Raw genomic sequence first — 18,403 nt, forward strand, 5'->3', positions numbered from 1 at the left:
TTTTTCTTCTGTGCAACCTCCTCTTCTGGTTTGGAGCAATCTGCCCTTTTTCCATTAGGATCATCTCAGAGTGGCAGGCGGAGCTCATGTGGGGGTTAATCCTCCCGTGAGCTCTGTAAATTCTGCGCAGTGTATTGGGCGCTTCGTTCACTGACTGTGCTCAGTGACCAGAGAGTCTGCATCTAAACCCTTATATTCAGCATCACTCTGTGCGTTTTTAAGCATGTGCAGTAAAAAATTCTGCACTCTGTTTGGGCCACCAACCCTGCATCCAGCTCCACTCTTAGCCCTAGGCAAACGTACCAACTCCCCCATTGTAACAATGGAATGGCACATTGCTTCTGTAAGGTGACATCCTTTACGTACTTGGTGGCTTTTTGGATATGCATATCCATGATGGCCTGGCAGTTTCACAAGTGTTCTCAAAGTGAACACGAAGATTTTGCATGATTTTTGTGGGGTTATCTGGGTCAAATGAATGGCAAAACATTTTCAGAGGTCACCTCAGGCTGCTTATGGGAAGAGCTTAATTTCTAACTTAAGCATGCGTCTACTCTACAAATCTCTTTTCTGGGGACCTTATTATAAGGCAACTGTATTCCAAATTTAACATATGAACATGTACATTGTGGAATTGTTTATAATAGTGAAGATACAGAATTGACAGTAGGGGAACAGTATGGTAAAGTTGGTTACATTCATATATATATACCGTGTTTCCCCGAAAATAATACCTAACCGGACAGTCAGCTCTAATGTGTCTTTTGGAGCAAAAATTAATATAACACCTGGTCTTATAAGACCGGGTCTTATATTAAAATAAAACCAGGTGTTATATTAATTTTTGCTCCAAAAGACGCATTAGAGCTTATTGTCTGACTAGGTCTTATTTTCGGGGCAACACGGAAGTCCTAAGTGGTTATAATGTCCATGGAAAGTATTTCTAATTATAAAGTCTATGTGGTGAAATTAAAAAGTGTATAGTATTAAATTATGGTTATTATCATGTATAAGTGGGTGCATATGGACAAGAATTCAAAAGGATCAAAAATACAGAGTTTTATTGTTTAAAAGGAAGGTTATTTATTTTGAAATTTCATTGTATTGTTTTGTTGTTTTGGTGCCTTTAAAGGGAAGCTTCATTTACCTAGGTAATTAACTCATATAGCCTACTTTATTAATCCAAGCTTAAGTGAGTGAATTATTGTTCCTTATAAGGAATCTGAGTACATAAGGAAGACAGATGGACTTTATTTTGACCCTCCCTCTTTGGGTTGGCAAGGTAAACTTAAAAAGCAAGCAGATCTATGATTCTAATTGCTGAATTTTTATGGGCTATTTGCTTCATGTGGACCCAATTAAGTTTTATGCAGTGCCACTCACTGCTGAGCTAATTTTAATTACGGCAGGTGCTGTGTGGAGATGCAGGAGAAGATGCAGAATGTCATGCAGCCAAACTTCTTGAAGTCATCATTCTTCAGTGCAAAGGAAGAGGAATTGATCAGGTAAACTTCATACTTAATGTTTACATTTAATATTCTATGGAAAATCTCATGCTTGATGTTTATATTTAAGATTTAGATGCCTGATGAACACTTGTTTATATTATGATGAAAAATAAAAAAGATAGCCTACAGTTTGTGCTTGCTGGTGCACATTCTATTTAAATGACAAAGAAAAATACCCATGCAATTTGGAAATTGTACTTTGCATTCTAGCTGAGAAGAAGATACACAGAAATAAATGTAATAATTTACGGGGCTATCAAGCAAATCATAAAGGAGATAAATGTGTAAATTCTGCACAATTGAATTTCCAGAGATTTGCATTTTCCCTTTGTTTTTGTGTGTGCTATTGCACTATTCCCATATTATCTTTTTTAATCAGAAATGAAGATACTGTGCAAAAAGAAGTGTTTACTGATTTAAACAGTATTACAAATTTTCAATAGGATTAATTTTATTTTTGATGTTATTGTGGAGTGATATTAATTACTGAGAAAAAAGTGTTTAAGTAAAACTGTGGAGTTGTGTCTTTTTTCTTTTAGTTCTGTAATTTTTTTATATCAGCTTTATTGAGGTATAATTCATAGACCATACAGTTCACCCATTTAAAGTGTATAGATTTAGCTATTCTAGAAATTTCATATAAATGAAATCATATGTGGGCCTTTGTGAATAACTTCTCTCACTTAGCATGTTTCAAAGGTTCATCTATGTGATAGCATGTATCAGTACTTCATTTTATTGCTTAACTATTCCACTGTAAGGATATATTGTATTTAGTTTTAGCCATTCATCAGTTGATGGATTTTTGGATTATTTCCATGTTTTGACTATTATAAATAATGTTGTTATATTTTTTTTGAGAAGTGTCTATTCAGATCCTTTGCCCATTTTTAATTATTTGTCTATTATTCAGTTATAGGAGTTTTTATGTATTCTAAATTCAAGTCCTTTATCAGATAATTTGCAAAAATTTTTTCTCAACTTGTGGATTGTCATCACTTTCTTGATGATGTCCTATGAAGCACAAAAGTTTTTAATTTTGATGATGTCCAGTTAACCTTTTGTTTCTTGTGGTTGGTGTCATATTAAGAAATTATTTCTAAATCCAAGTTCACAAAGATTTCATGTTTCCTTGTAAGAGTTTTATAGTTTCAGCACTAATGTTTAGGTATTTTTTGTATGTGGTGTGAGGAAGGGGTCCAAATTCTTTATTTTGCATGTGGATATCAAGGTGTCTCATCACCATTTCTTGAAAAAACTATTTTTTCCCCATTGAATTGTGTCTTGGCACCCTTATCAAATCAATTGACTGTAATTCTGGCTTCTCATTCTACTTGATTAATTTTTTTTGTCCTTAATTTAGGGCTGCAGTGTCTTTATTACTGTATCTTTGTAATAGTTTTGAAATTAGGAAGTTTAAGTTCTTCAATTTTGTTCTGTTGCAAGATTGTTTGGCTATTCTGGTCCCTTGCATTTCCATATAAACTTTAGGATAAGCTTGTCCATTTCAGTAAAGAAGCCAGCTGTGATTGTCAGGCATTGTGCTGAATCTGTAGATCACTTTGGGAAGTATTGTCGTTTTAAGAATATGTAGTCCTTCTGTCCCTGAACATGGGATGTTTTTCCTTTTTTGGGGGGTTGTCTTTAATTTCTTTCAAACACGCTTTGGAGTTTTCAGAGTATAAGTTTTGCAGTTTTTTGTTAAAATATTCCTAAGTATTTTATTCTTTTTAGTGCTATTGTAAATGGAATTGTTTTCTTAATTTCATTTTCAAGCTGCTGATTGCCTGTGTGTAGAAATACATTTTTTTTTGTGTATATTTATCTTGTATTCTGTAACTTTGCCAAACTTGTTTATTAGTCTTAATAACATTTCAGTGAATTCCATAGGATTTTCTTAAATGTCATCTGCAGATAGCGTTTTACCTTTCCAATCTGGATGCTTTTTATTTTAGTTTTCTTGTCTGGTTGCCTTGACTAGAAACTCCAATGCAATGTTGAGTAGATGTGGTGAGAGGAGACATCTTGTCTTGTCTCTGATCTTAGGGGACAAAGAAAGCATTCGGTCTTTTCACCATTAAGTCTGATGTTAACTGTGGGTTTTCATAGATGCCTTTTATCAGGTTGAGGGAGTTCCTGTCTATTCCTAGTTTGTTGAGTGTGTTTATCATGAAGGGGTGTTGAATTTTGTCAGATGCTTTTTCTGCATCTATTGAGATAATTGTGGTTTTTGTCTGTTATTCTATTGAAATGGTGTATCGCATTAATTGATTTTCATATGTTAAATCAACCATGCATTTCTGGTATACATCTTACTTGGTCATGGAGTATGATCCTTTTTATATATTTCCAGATTCAGTTAGCTGGTGTTTTTTTAAAATTAGTTTTGTGTCTATACTCATAAGAAATATTGATCTGCAATTTTTTTTTAAGACAATTTGTGTAGGCATCCTGCTAGCAGAGTAAATAGGTTTTATCTATCTATCTATCTATCTATCTATCTATCTATCTATCTATCTATCTATCTATTTATTTTAACGAGGGCGCAGCTCACGGTGGCCCATGCGGCAACCTTAGTGTTATCAGCACCATGCTCTAACCAACTGAGCTAACCAACCACTCCTGCAATTTTTTTTTCTTGTGATATATTTGTCTGGCTTTGGTATCAGAGTGATGCTAGCCTCACAGAATGAATTAGGAAGTGCTCCCTCCTCTTCTATTTTCAGGAAGAGTTTGTGGAGTTTGGTGTTTAAATGTCTGGTAGACTTTAGCAGTGAAACCGTTTATGCCTGAGCTTTTCCTTTGAGTCGTTTTTAAATTACTAATTCAATCTATTTGTTATAGATTTAGTCATATTTCTATTTCTTTTTGAGTCAGTTTCAGTAGTTTGCATCTTTTTAGGAATTTGTCCTTTTCATTTAACTAATTCGTTGCCATGCAATTCATAAAACACCGGTATTTCTTTTTGTTTTTGTAGGTCAGTAGTAATGACTCTATTTTGTTCCTGATTTTAGTAATTAGAGTCTTCTATTTTTTCCCCCTTGGTCAGTTGAGTCAGTTTTGTTGATCTTTTGAAGAACCAATGTATGTTACCGCATTATCCAAACAGCACCATCACAACAATTAATACATGTTCCTTGGATTTGGAAAACAAAAAGATTCCTTGTTAGCCCTAACATTTAGGTCTTTAATTTATTTTGAGTTAATTTTTATATGTAGTGTGAGGAAAGAAAGTCGTTTCACCGTTTGGCCAGTGGGGAGCCTCTTGAGTTTGTCATATGAGTGCTTTTGATGTGACCCTAGTAGTATTTGGTAGTTTCCTTGCTATCTGATGTGACTAGATGTTCAGGTTCATCTTGGACATTTCTTGCCCTACCCTGGGAAATGGGAAGTGGTATTTCAAGACTAAGCACAGGAGATATTCATTGCTATTGAGTTGGTTATTGTTTCTACATACGAGAGCCAGGTAATGCATATTGTGTCTTTTTTTTTTTTTTTTTCAGATTAATAAATCATTAGTACATGCAGAAATTTTCAATTCAAATTCAGGACTCCATTATTTTTACTTAACCTAATCTCTAGCTCCCATACCAAAAGTCCTGGTTCTCCTCATAATTACTCACTTGCTTTATCTCACTTATATGTACATATAGTCTCAGAACAATTATGTTAATGTTATCACCAACACATAATTACTAGAAACAGTTTAAGATTTTTCAGTAGCTCCTTTTATCCACAGGGTATGTCCATGTACTAGGGATATGTGTAGTGAAAATATAGTTAAATCATTAAATTTTAAAGTCATTTAAAATAATCCCTGTTTGGTTGATTAATTTGTTTCATTTTATTTTAATTTTTAGGGGTTGCTTAAAATTTTTCTTAAATGAATGTATAAAACTTACATAGTTCCAAAGCCTAATTTATAAAATCAGATATGTTCAGGAAAGTTTAGCTTACATCCCTGTCTCCTCTACCCTTACTTTCTGTCCCCATTTCCCCCCGCCCCCAGTTTTTAGTTATCTTTCATTTGAAATAATAAGCATATAGATATATTCATTCTCTCCTTACCTTCTTAAGTAGTAGCATACCATACATATTTTTTTTCAATCCTGACACTTTCAATTAATAATGCATCCTGCATGTCACTCCATAGTTGTATGTAGAGGTATTCTGCATTCCTTTTTGAAGCTGCATAGTTCCATATTTGTGGATTTACGTAGTCTGTTAAACTAGTTCCCATAATTGAGTTTGTTTCAATGTAATATAAAAGGATAATTTTAGTTTTTACTAGTTTAAAACCTCAAGGTTTCTTTATATTCTTAATGACTTTGCATGTAATAGTAAATATTTGTTAAAGTAAAACTTTATTTTTAAAAGAACTCAAAAAGAGCTTTTCGAGCTTAGTTTACATTTTTTTGTGTTGCTTCATGGATTCACAGTAATTCTTTGACCATAGTAATAATTTTTAACTTAGCCTATATGTTCCTTATGTTGTTCTATCAAATCAGAACACAGATGCCTCTATATCAGAATATGAGCAGAAATCAATAGAGTTAAACTAGTCATCTCGTTATAAACTCGTAGTCTTAAAAGTACCAAATACTCGTATAGTCATGTGTTTTGATTTAATATGTCATCTTAAACAAGGCTAGTATTCTGCTGATGCCAATGTTTTTATAGTTTCACCTACTAAAGAAAACACTAAATTTGACTTAAATTTCTACGTGAAACCTTGATTTTTAATTTATTGTTTAGTAAACTTTATGTTTTAGAGCAGTTTTAGCTTCATAGCAAAATTGAGCAGAAAATACAGAGATTTCCCGTATACCCGTGCCCCACACGTGCACGGTCTGTCCCATTACTAACATCCCCCACTAGAGTGGTACACTGGTTACAGCTGACGAGCCTACACTGACACATCATTATCACCCAAAGTCCATAGTATACGTTAGGGTTCACACTTTGTGTACATTCTATGAGTTTGGACAAATTTATAATGACATGTGTTCGCCTTATAGTAACACACACAGTAGTTTCATTGCCCTAAAAATCCTGTTCTACCTGTTCATCTCATCCTCCCCTGAAACCTTGATTTTAAAAATTTACTTTTAAAATGAACTTACATGGAGACCTCAAAATTTTATTCTACATAAATAACTTCAGTCCAGCCATATCAATTGACAAATAACTATTGGCAAATATTTATAATACAATTAGTTCATCAATGTTTTATTTTAGAATTGGAGTGAGATGATTTTGTTTTAATGTGTCAAGTTCACCATTTTCTCTTCAGTCTTTTACTTATACGAACAGGAATTTTCTTTCTCAAGAGAAGTTCTGATCACATCATGCTTATTCTGAGTCTTATTTGTTTATTTCCCTAATTTGATTTCTCACCATAGTCATTTATCTTAAACTTGGAAAGGCTAAGTTCACATTTGGATATTGCCATCATTTGGGTGTGGACTCTTGTAGGCCAATCTCCAACTAACTGTGATCTGCACTTAAAGGGGAAGGAGACTTTTTGGTGCTACTCTCTTTGGCCATTTCACCTCTCCAGATTTTTATGAGAATATAAATTTACTATCTTGAAAAATGATTTAAATAAGCAAAAGTTTTATTTTCATTAAAATAGTTTTATTTATCGATTATACTTTTACCAAGATTCAGCATTCTATAAAAGTTACTTGGTTTCTCTGTGTGTGATTGATTCTCTCTTTTTTTCTTTCCCTCTAGTGCATTCCACTTTTTGTTCAACTTGTCTTGGAGAGATTAACCCGAGGGGTCAAAACTAGTGAGCTCCGTACTATGTGTCTTCAGGTTGCAATTGCTGCCTTGTACTACAACCCTGATTTGCTGCTACATACCTTAGAAAGAATTCAGTTGCCTCACAACCCTGGACCTATAACTGTACAATTTGTAAATCAATGGATGAATGATACAGACTGTTTTCTTGGGTATGTGTCTTCTGCATTTTATACTGCTTTTCTGTTTCTGGAAAGCTGATTTTTAAAATATGTACATATAATAGCATATAGAAAGATAATTTTCATATCTTAAGAACTGTTTTATAGTGTATTGTTAACATATTTAATTTTTAGAGAATTAAGAATGTGTTTCAGCAGTATAATCTAGTGGAAAGAACGTAGCCTCTGAAAATTAGGTATAGACTTTCTGCACTTGCTTTTGACTTGTGTGTGTTGTTATATCTCTAGGTAACAAAAATTAATATCCGTCTTGGTTCCATGACTACTAAGTGTCTGTGGATAAAAACATTCTAAATGGAGTAAGATTTCTAAGGAAAATACCAGTCTGATAAAGATACAATGTACTGTCCTGGACTGTGGACTCTTTTCAGATCTCAAGGGAGTCTGTTCTCAAATGTGAGGTCAGAATGATTGGTTGTAGCCCAGAAGCTGCCCTGGTAGGAGAGTTTGGCCTTATGGGAAACACTCTCCTCGTTTCCTAACAGGAAAAGTGAGATTCCAAAATAGTAGTTATATACCCTCCTCAAGTGACCCAACACATAGTACTGACAGTTAGAAAATTTGAGCTAGATTGTTGACTGATTAGTTTAACACATTAGAAGTAACTAAAGTTCTTTTTAAGTTTTGTAAGATCATTTAGAAAAATTTGCTGAGGGGAAAAGAATTCCAACAGGAGAAGTAGTTAGGACACTGCTAAGTGGTGGGGAGATGCTGGAGGCCTGAATTGGGATGTAGAGTACGAGTGGGGGGAGATCTTTATAAGCTGCTATGTTTATTCTAATTTTTCTATTTGTAGGAGATTGGGATTTGTCCCTGTTTCAGATTTCTTATTAAAGCCTTGAAGGGAAAAACATACTTCTAAAACAGAAATTGTGCTTAATTAAAGTCTTTTGTGACAAAGGTTCAGGAAGTAGAGGTTTGGTCATTCTCAGTTACGCAGTTGGTACGCTTATCTCTTTATTAGCATCTATAAGCAGCTTTCCAGAGATGGAATGTCCATTTCAGCTATTGCATGGACTGGGCATGCTTGGATTGTGCTTCCTTGGACTTTTTAAGAGTCCCACGAGATAATCATCTTTCCTGCTTTGATCCTCCTGACACTTGAGATGCACTATTAGTTAGGGTCAACACGGATGAGAAAGCCCTCAGGATGAGTACGGTTCCTGTTATAGCGTACTACTTTGGCAGTAGTAACTTGAATGAATCAGTCAATGAAAATAATGAAGAATAACAGAAGCTTGTAATATGTTCATCATTGGGTTTGTTGTATATTACTCATTTTAAACAACTTGAATTACTGCACGTGAATTTTTGTTCATGTCTGCAATCTTAGGTGTTATGCAATATAGTAGTCTTTTCATTCTCAATATTTTTAGTTTTAAACAATTTAGAAGAAAAATTTAGTAGAAAAATGTGTGTAATGTATATTGGTCAAATTTTTCCTTCATAATTAAATTTTCCTTATTTTGTGTTATAGCAGAGGACATTTAATAGATTTACTTACAGCCATAAATTCAGCTTATTAGATCCTGAGTTTTTGAAATAGCTTTTGGCACCTGGGGTTAGTGTACCATATATCTGCCAAGAAACCTTGTAGACCAATTTACTAAAGACAAAGTCTAAGGAACTCTTCATTTTTTCCATTGGATGGGAATTTTATGCTGTCAAAGAAGGTGTTTTTAATTTAATACAACTTGTTATTCCAAGACCCAGATATAGCATTTATATTAATTATAAATTGATATTACAGCAAGATTTCACCATACTGATGGCAGACTCCCATAAGTCTTTGAGGATAATAATTGGTTTACAAAACTCGATTTACATAGGATTTCATGTGGTACAAAATGGGAGAGACCTCTGTATAATTCCAGTGAATGAACCTTAGAGTACACCTTGGACATTCCTTTTTGTAGTTTCCTCAGAATTTGTCCTCATTCCTTATGTGTACATTTTTTTTTCCTTCATAATTTGCAGCCATCATGACCGGAAGATGTGTATAATAGGACTGAGTATCCTCTTGGAATTGCAAAATCGACCTCCTGCAGTAGATGCTGTGGTGGGACAGATTGTGCCCTCAATTCTTTTCCTTTTCCTTGGCCTCAAGCAGGTCTGTGCTACTAGACAACTGGTAAACCGGGACGATCGCTCAAAAGCAGAGAAAACTGATATGGAAGAAAATGGTAAAGTCTTCTAACTGCAGTGAATGCAAGAATTGATTTTGATTTGAGCATGCATTTTCTTTGAATTTTAATCTGTAGTCATTGAACAAATGTACATTTTTTGGCCTGTTGCACATTTAACAAATACTTTGGGTTTGGTTGGCTTAATTATATCATTGATATAAGTTTATATTTGTTCATTTTTTGACACTTTAGAGATTTATTATTGAGCCTAGTGAAATGTTGTTACACCCCGGGACATACACTTATAATAGAATTAAGTGGTCTTAAATAAGTTAGCAACCTAGTGTTTTTTGTTTGTTTTTTGGTGCTCAGTCTCAATGAAGGCAGCAGCTATGAGTTAAGTTAACCATGAGACTGAGAAGTGTCAGAGTACAGCAGATTAGTAGAGAGTGCTTGGTTTTTCTTTTCGTAGTTCTTAGGTGACTCATCATCAAAAATTATAATTGGGAGATATTTGTAGTTTACATGTTATGAATTTAGAATAAAGTACGTAAATGAAGGTGATTTGCTTAACCAAGAGTTAGAATAAGATTGTTCGAGTCAAGAATATTAGATCTTTATTTTATTTAATGATATTTAATATTACTACTGGGGCCCAGGAGGTAAAACATTATCCAACTCTAAATGAAGTTTTTCCTCTTTCGGTTAAAAACAGGTATTTCTTAAATTGGGAAAAATCAGAACTTTTCCAGGAGTACATGCAACACTATTTTTTTGTAGTACTATTTCTTTACTAGAAGCTTTTTTTTTTTTCTAAATATATATATATTTTTTTGAGATTTTATTGGGGAAGGGGAACAGGACTTTATTGGGGAACAGTGTGTACTTCTAGGACTATTTTCCTAGTCAAGTTGTTGTCCTTTCAATCCTAGTTGTGGAGGGTGCCGTTCAGCTTCAAGTTGTTGTCCTTTCAGTCTTAGTTGTGGAGGGCGCAGCTCAGCTCCAGGTCCAGTTGCTAGTTGCAGGGGGCGCTGCCCACCACCCTTGCAGGGAGTGGCAACCTTGTGGTTGAGAGCCCGTGCTCCAACCAACTGAGCCAATCAGGAGGCAGCTCAGCTGAAGGTGCCGTGTTCAATCTTAGTTGCAGGGGGCGCTGCCCACCATCCCTTGCGGGACTTGAGGAGTTGAACCGGCAACCTTGTGGTTGAGAGCCCACTGGCCCATGTGGGAATCAAACCGGCAGCCTTTGGAGTTAGGAGCATGGAGCTCTAACCGCTTGAGCCACCGGGCTGGCCCTTTTTTTGCTAAATAGATGCCAATAATTATAGAATTCCTTTTTAGTATGTTATGATGTTCTCTTTTTAATTTCTTATATTGCTCACTTTTTATTAGCTTATAATTAATGTGACTTGAGGGAAATTTTTCTAGTTATATCCCAGACTTCCTTGTTGAATTTCTTACTAAAGTATAGAATAATTAACTAGCAAAGGTATTTCTTGCTGTCTTTGTAATTATAACTTTTCTGTATATATATGTGTACATGTGTACACACACAGACACACAGACACACACACACATTAATGTATGTGGTTAAAACTATGGCTTCTTGCCTTATTACTAAAACTATCTTACAGTTTAATCCAAGTATTTTCTGTCTTCTGGTTATTTATAATACTGGTCTTACTGCTTAGAACAGACGGGCACTGAAAATAGAAACAGAATCCATGGCGATATACAATTCACCTTTTAACTTTTCAACCCACATGTAGCTATTTTATTTTTCCTTTACATTTCTATATTTGTCTGTTTCTATTAGCAGAAATGATCTCTTCACCTGAGCATTTCTGAGCAGTTCATAGTTAAGAGACCTGAATTCTCAGTGGGAGGGCATTGTTATTTAAAACACCTGAACTGACTGTACAATTATTTTATGTCATTTTTTTGACAAAAAAATTAATTGGGTATCTGTGGTTAAATAGTGTTTTATATTAATAAACATGAGGCAGCCGTAGCAAAACAGTAACAGTGCTCGGCTGGACCACAGATTTAAGCATAGTTGGAAATTATTTTCAGTGAGGAAGATAGTCATTTTCAGTTTAGCAAACTACACTAACGATAAGGATTGTTTTTTATAATTTTATGTAAAATTACGTGGTAGTTTTTTTTCATTTCCAGAATATAATTTTATAATTTCTGTTTTCTTTATGGAATTTTATATTTTGTCCTTACGTGTTTTGATTCCTTTTACATAACGGATTCACAGAGGAGATTTCAAGTGACGAAGAGGAGGCCAATGTAACTGCGCAAGCAATGCAGTCTAATAATGGATGCGGTGAAGATGAGGAGGAAGATGATGATGACTGGGATGAAGAAGTATTGGAAGAAACTGCCCTTGAGGGATTCAGTACTCCACTTGACCTTGACAACAGTGTGGATGAATACCAATTTTTTACGCAAGCACTACTAAGTATGTCTTTACTCCCTAAATCTTCAGATAATTTTTCTAAACTTTTTCTTCATTTCCTCCTATTAGAAGTTGTTTTGGGATCTGCCCTAAATTGACTTAGATTCTTTTAAAAAACTTCATTTTTATTGTGGAAATCCCCAAACATATACAAAATGAGAGAGAATAACAGTGACTTACCCCTCACCCAGTTGCAGCAACCTTCTTCATTGCAGAGTGGCAGGGGAGGCTGCAGGTCATCCTCACAAACATAATTCCAGGCAAGAGTATCTGTGTAGTTGTACATCCTCTAGAGATCAATGGATAAGCATTTCTACAAAAAAGAATGAAGTACTCAGTCATATGTTGCTTAAAAATTATGGCCATAAACTTATTAGCAATTCACAGTCCCCATGGGAAGGAACAGAGTCCAGTTGCCATAAGAGAGTAACTTTTTACTACATAAGCAATTTACCAATTTTGTATAGTAAAGGACATTGTACAGTTAAAGGATTCATAAAAGATTGGGAGAAAATATTTGCCACATACATGTCATAGGCTTAAGATTCACAGTTAACAAAGACCTACAAATGAGTAAGACCAGTAACCTAGTATAAAGATGGAAGATGTAAATGGAAAACTTATAGAACTAAAAATAAATAATTAACCAATGAAAATAGTCATATAACTATTATAAAGAAATTACAATGAAAAAATCTTATTAATATAGATTGTTTTACAGTTATATATTATTTCCATGGTCATGCTATAATTCATTTCCATTGATGGACATAAAAGTATTTCCATTTTTTTTTTGCTGTTACAAGCAATATTAAAATGAATATCCTTGTGTATAAAATATTGTTACTAACAAGGCAATGCTAGTATCATATATTGGCATGATTTAGTGTTGCTACACATACCATTACTGAAGGTAAAACCACCTCTGTTTTATTGAAATTTCGCAGGAACTAGATAGGGTGCAGAGAATAACATTCCAAAGCCCGGGGAACATAAGAGCATAAATGTGGAGATGGGAATGGGGAAGGTGTGCTCAAAGGCCATTGCTTCCAGACGTGGGTGTGCATCATAAGCAGCAAGGAAGCTTTTAGGTCTTGGGTGGGATGTTAGGGTATGTATTTAAAAATGCTCCTCAAGAGAAAGGCAACCAGCTTTGGATCAGCATATAGAGACCAGTGCTTAAATCTCTGTGAAGTGATAAAATGGGACCAAATTGTAGTGGCCTTGAATTCTGGACTGAGGTGGTCTTTATCCCATTGCCCGCTGGAGAGTTGTTGGATGTTTTGCTGTAAGGAAGTGACCTCAGGAAAGTGGTAGTTTCCTTCAGGGGAGATGTGATGATGTGCAAAGAGAACTGACGGGGGTGTGGGTGTGGGTGGGGGTGTGGGGGTGGGGTGTAGACTCTGGAACAAAGCATTAGGAGATTACGTTATTGATTTAGGATAATAGGGTCCTGGAGTGGGAGGATGGTATTTGATGGAAAGACGCATACAGGAGAAAGACTTTAAGAAACCAGTAGAGGATTGGATGTGGAGAAGGCATAGTTAAGGATATTAGGGATTTACAGTGGTTGATTAGGAGACTGATAGGACTATGATGGAAATGGGGAGATAAAGAAGGTTTGGGAGATAAAATGTTAGATTTGGGTTTGGTTGTGCTGAGTTTGAGGCAAGCTGTCTAAATGGAAAAGTCCAGGAGGCTTAGGGAAAAGTTTTGCCTAAAGGTACAAATTTGAGTTCTTGGTGTAAGAGCAATGCTGAAGCTGCAGGTAATATGAGAATTCTGGAGGAAATGGTGAAAAGTGGGGAAAGGTGTTTCCCAAGATCTGGGTTTTAGGGAGCATTCATAGTTACTAAACCCTAGAAAGAAGAGGAGATGGCGAAGGAGGCGGGAAACTTAGGCAAAGAGAGATTTTCGATGTCCCAGCCATCCTTTAGCCCCACATAGTTGGCTACTAAGTGGGCACCTGGAAGTAATCCTTGGTTGGAATAAGTTTCATCACTTTGTGTTTGTCGTAGTACTGTACTCTTTGTCTCTTACTGTCTGCAATCATTTCATTGTAATTTGTCATTATTATTCTCTACTTGTCCCTGCGTTCCCTTTTCCTCCCTCCCCTACCTCTAAATGCAACAGCTGTGCAGAATCGGGATGCTGCCTGGTACCAGCTGCTGATGGCACCACTCAGTGAGGACCAGAGGAGAGCGTTGCAGGAGGTGTACACGCTGGCCGAGCACCGGCGGACAGTGGCAGGTCAGCCCCGGGGACTGGGCTCCAAAGTCTGTCTTATTTGATAAGCCTGGTGGCACCAACATACTGTTTTTTAAATTGTTACAAGCTAACATTTCAATACAATAAGGAACTGTCTATATTGTATGATCTTTTTAATCATTCGTGATATCTTAGCTCTGCAAAACACTGTGCATTACGTATTATGTTTCTTGTAATGGTGGTGTCATTCATTTCCTTATCCTATTTGGAGCCAAATGTAAGATGTAAGGATTGGAATGAGTCTCACTGAGGGAGAGTTAATCAGCTGGATGACCCACCTCCACATCTTAACCACAGATGGACCAACGGCACTTTATGAGTTCTTGCAAGGACCTTGTATTTTTAGAAAGTCTCCATTTCTATTTGTTGGGTTTTACATGTTGGTGATTTTTCTTGATTTTCGATTATTGAGATAAAGACATTGTTTTCTGCAGACATCATTATGGTCACTCCTAGAAAATCAATGGAAAGGATTTTGTAATTACAAAAATATTTTCCTGGGAAACATCACGGAAGAGGCATCTAGAGTTTAGAACCCAGTTTTTGTGCACTGACTTAGATTGTCAGTTCTGCACAGAATCTCCTTTTGGTACGAGAGGTGTGGGCGTCCTTTCAAGAGTAGAGAATAGGGAGCTAGTGGAACTCAGCTTGGAGACTTGTTTTCATTTCGCACATTGTTAGCCAACAGTTTTCCCATGAGAGTAAACACAGCTGCTTACAGAGCTGCATCTGTTAAAGGTGAATGCTCAGTTGGGACCACGAGTCACACTCCTTCACAGTGCTGAGTGTAGAGAATCTGGCTCCTTTAAGCTCCTTTCTAGCTTTGTCACCTTAAATATTCTTCTTTTCTTCCCTTTCTCTCGATAACTACTAGAGGCAAAGAAGAAGATTGAACAACAGGGAGGCTTCACCTTTGAAAACAAAGGCGTCCTCTCTGCGTTTAACTTTGGGACGATGCCCAGCAACAATTGAAAGAAGCAACATCCAGTGACCAGGCGTCACCGTGACATTTTATTTCACCAGGGGATGTGGGGGTCGGGGAGGAGTGTGGGGGCTGCTCTGGAGCCCTCCTGCTCTGCCAGTCACCGCCTGGCATTGGGCAGCACTTTCACCCACTCTCCCCTTCCGCTTTGACCTTTCTCACCCTGAAATATGTATTTTAAGCAGCTACTGTATGTATGAGTTTAACGGCAAACAAAATCATTGGACTGAAAAGGACAAATCATATGCTCCAAAGGATGAATGACCAAGGTGATTTTTAGAGGACTGAATTGCACGTCTCAGGTTTTTGCCATGCAGAATCAATGGATTTATGCGGATAACAGTGCCTTCTGTTGTACATGAATTATCTGAAAACATTTTTTTGGAGTGCATTGCAATTTTTTTTTAAAGCATAAAACCTATTTCTAGATATAATGGAAACCTTGGCTATACATTGACTTATTCTGCATTTTACTATGTGAATTTACTGTTAGGCATTTAGCTACAAGTCACTCTGGTTTCAAAAACACCACTGCTCCCCTTGCTCAGCCTGCTGCTGGGGACTTTCCTCTGGGGTCGTAAAAGATGCACTGGCTTTGGTTTCTCATCCGCCGTTTTGTGGCTTTCCTAAGAAGTGTCTTATTCCCTCTCCCATCATATTTTTCAGCCCCGAAAGGGTAGTATTTCTTTCGGAGTCAGCAAAGGATGAGTATCAATTTCATTTATAACCTGATACGTTCAGGACTCAAAAATTTCTTAGCAGCAAGTGGCGGGGACTCTTTAGTCACTGGAATTCATAAGTCCAAGTATATTCTGAATCATGTACTTAATTATGCAGTTAATTGATAATTATACTAAAGCACATTGAACTTCTAGGAGAAAGGTGCTACATAAGCACGCTGTTGTTCCGCTTGGGGGCTTGCATTTTTAATACCTTATCATTCCAGCTGTGTTGGACCTGGGTCCAAAGTGTTTTGTAACCATCTTTTTTATCTAGGAAAGAGACCCGAACCTAACTTCTTGCTTTCTCACGCATCTGAATTTATTCCTGCCTAATCCATTCTAGTCTTTATTATAGTTCAGTTTGGCTTCTTATGTTTTTCAAGTATTGGGGCTATTGGTCAGCTGCTCTCTTAGATAGTAATGATGGAAGATCGCCCATTGAAAATATTGCAGATGGAGGTAACAGCTGTTTTTCTCAGCTGATTCGAGACCAGAATATGGATCACAGTGTTTTCATTCAGTAAAGTGAAAGTGTATTTTCAAAACTTAATATATTACTCTATGTGATGCAGTTTTCCATTTTTGTGAAATGTTTGCGGCTTATATTTCCCATTAGTGACTGGAGGAATGTTCTCCAGGGGCTTCCTATATTACCATCTCTTGTTAATATCACTCTTTTTTAGAATTTCAGGTTATTTACGTAGTTTTCACAGAAGTAGCCTAAGAAGCCATGAGTTTCGGAGTTAAACGATCCCCTGCTTTCCACTGTCTCTCTCTTCCCAAGGCATTGATGTTGAACGTGCCAACTGGTGGTCAGAAGAGAAAGATGGCGTTGGGGGAAAGTTTAGAGACCTTCAGCTTTGAAACTGTTCTTATTCTTCCCATGTCCCAAATTGTTTAATTTTAACATAAGTAATATGCCTTCACACTGGATTGTAAAAGGCATGTGATTTTATTTTTGTGATGTATTGTCTTCTGCAGTATTAAAGGGAAAGACTTGTTAATGTGTATCATCCTATCTTGTTTTTGAAGCCAGGGTAGTTGTATAATTTTGTTACCAGCAGTGCTAATCTGAATGTGATCTGGTTACCTTGGAAATGCAGGAACTTACATGAATGTACTGTAAAGTAAAATGCGGACTGATTCCCAAGACCTTGACCTTTGTTGTGTGTAATGTTTTCTGAAATGTGGAGGTGCTTTAGGCAAGTGATTAAAAACTCGTCAGTATGTTTTTCCTGACTTCTGGGGATCTGGAACAAGGTGGCTGGTGCTGGTCTGGGAGGGTAACAGAGGCTCTTCAGGAACAGCTAAAGAGTGGGGTGTGTTGGGAGCTAGAGCCCGTCTCATAAACCAGGGCTTCCACATGAGTGTGATAGAAGCTCCAAGAAAGCAAAAGCCACTTAACCACACCAGGACCTTGAGGGAAAGGAGAAGGTGCTCAAATTGGAGCCATCTTCGATGGACCGACATCAAATTAGGAGCCATCAAAACTGAGCAGAATGGTAAATGCTGGCCTTTTGTTTCTCAAATACTTACCTAGCATGGCAGTAAACTTCTTTCCCCCACTTCTAATTTATGTTAAGACCATACTGAACCAGTAAATTGTTAATCAGTGAAAATTCCTAAGGTAGAAAACAATTATTTTAAATGATGTCATTTAAGTAATACATTGAATTACATTCCCATTTTCTGTGTAGCAGTTGAGACTGAAAACTGTAATAAATCCATGGAGGAAATCAAGGGAAACTTGGCTTTGTGATCAGAGACCACCGGAGACAGAGAATGAGAGAGCGAGAGAGGGAGTGTGCACGTGTGTACGTGCACCTTACACAGTGATCTTTCCTGCCCTTGTTTTGAGATCAGTGTGCAAGTGCTAACTTGGGTGGGTTGGAAACGTCTTGGGTGGTCCACTTGTGAGTATGGCACAAAAGCAATGAACAAAGGATTGAATTATGCTTTAGGAAGAAGCACAAACACGAAGACAACTGTGGCTGACCCTGTAGCCAGAAGTCAAGCGTGTATGCAACAGAAAGTGAGTGGCTGGGAAGCAGGAGAGTCTGGGCCAGACAGCAGTACTGAGGGAAGGAAGGGCTGTGTTGTGGAAAAAGAGAGTGCCAAGACTGCTATCAAGGGAGGAGATGAGTGAATGCGTGTGCCCCCTGCAGGGCGCATGAGAGGGCGGTCACCTTGTAGATCACCCAACTTGAAAAAAATTTCTCAAGTAGATGGGTGCCTCTTAAGATCTAGAAACTGCAGGCTTCCCAAAGAGTTTGGAATTTATAGGGGGCTAACAGCAACTCAGGCAGGAGTGACCTTATGGATAATTTCCCCTCAGGACCTCCGTGG

At 36.7% G+C, this 18,403-nt stretch overlaps 1 protein-coding gene across 3 annotated transcripts in view; it reads left to right on the forward strand.

Annotated features, from left to right (window-relative positions):
- IPO8 (importin 8) overlaps positions 1-17,209 on the forward strand; it is a 60,219-nt gene extending 43,010 nt beyond the window's left edge. For all 3 annotated transcript variants that reach the window (XM_019737141.2, XM_019737152.2, XM_074325859.1), the window contains 6 exons: positions 1,410-1,505; positions 7,245-7,465; positions 9,473-9,678; positions 11,885-12,088; positions 14,219-14,335; positions 15,228-17,209. In XM_019737141.2, the coding sequence (XP_019592700.2) occupies positions 1,410-1,505; positions 7,245-7,465; positions 9,473-9,678; positions 11,885-12,088; positions 14,219-14,335; positions 15,228-15,325 (942 nt within the window). In that variant the 3' untranslated portion in view covers positions 15,326-17,209. The remainder of the gene's footprint in view (positions 1-1,409; positions 1,506-7,244; positions 7,466-9,472; positions 9,679-11,884; positions 12,089-14,218; positions 14,336-15,227) is intronic.
- Positions 17,210-18,403: the final 1,194 nt, after the last annotated feature.

The sequence above is a fragment of the Rhinolophus sinicus genome, linkage group LG02, assembly GCF_036562045.2.
Source record: "Rhinolophus sinicus isolate RSC01 linkage group LG02, ASM3656204v1, whole genome shotgun sequence".
NCBI classification, from domain to species: domain Eukaryota; kingdom Metazoa; phylum Chordata; class Mammalia; order Chiroptera; family Rhinolophidae; genus Rhinolophus; species Rhinolophus sinicus.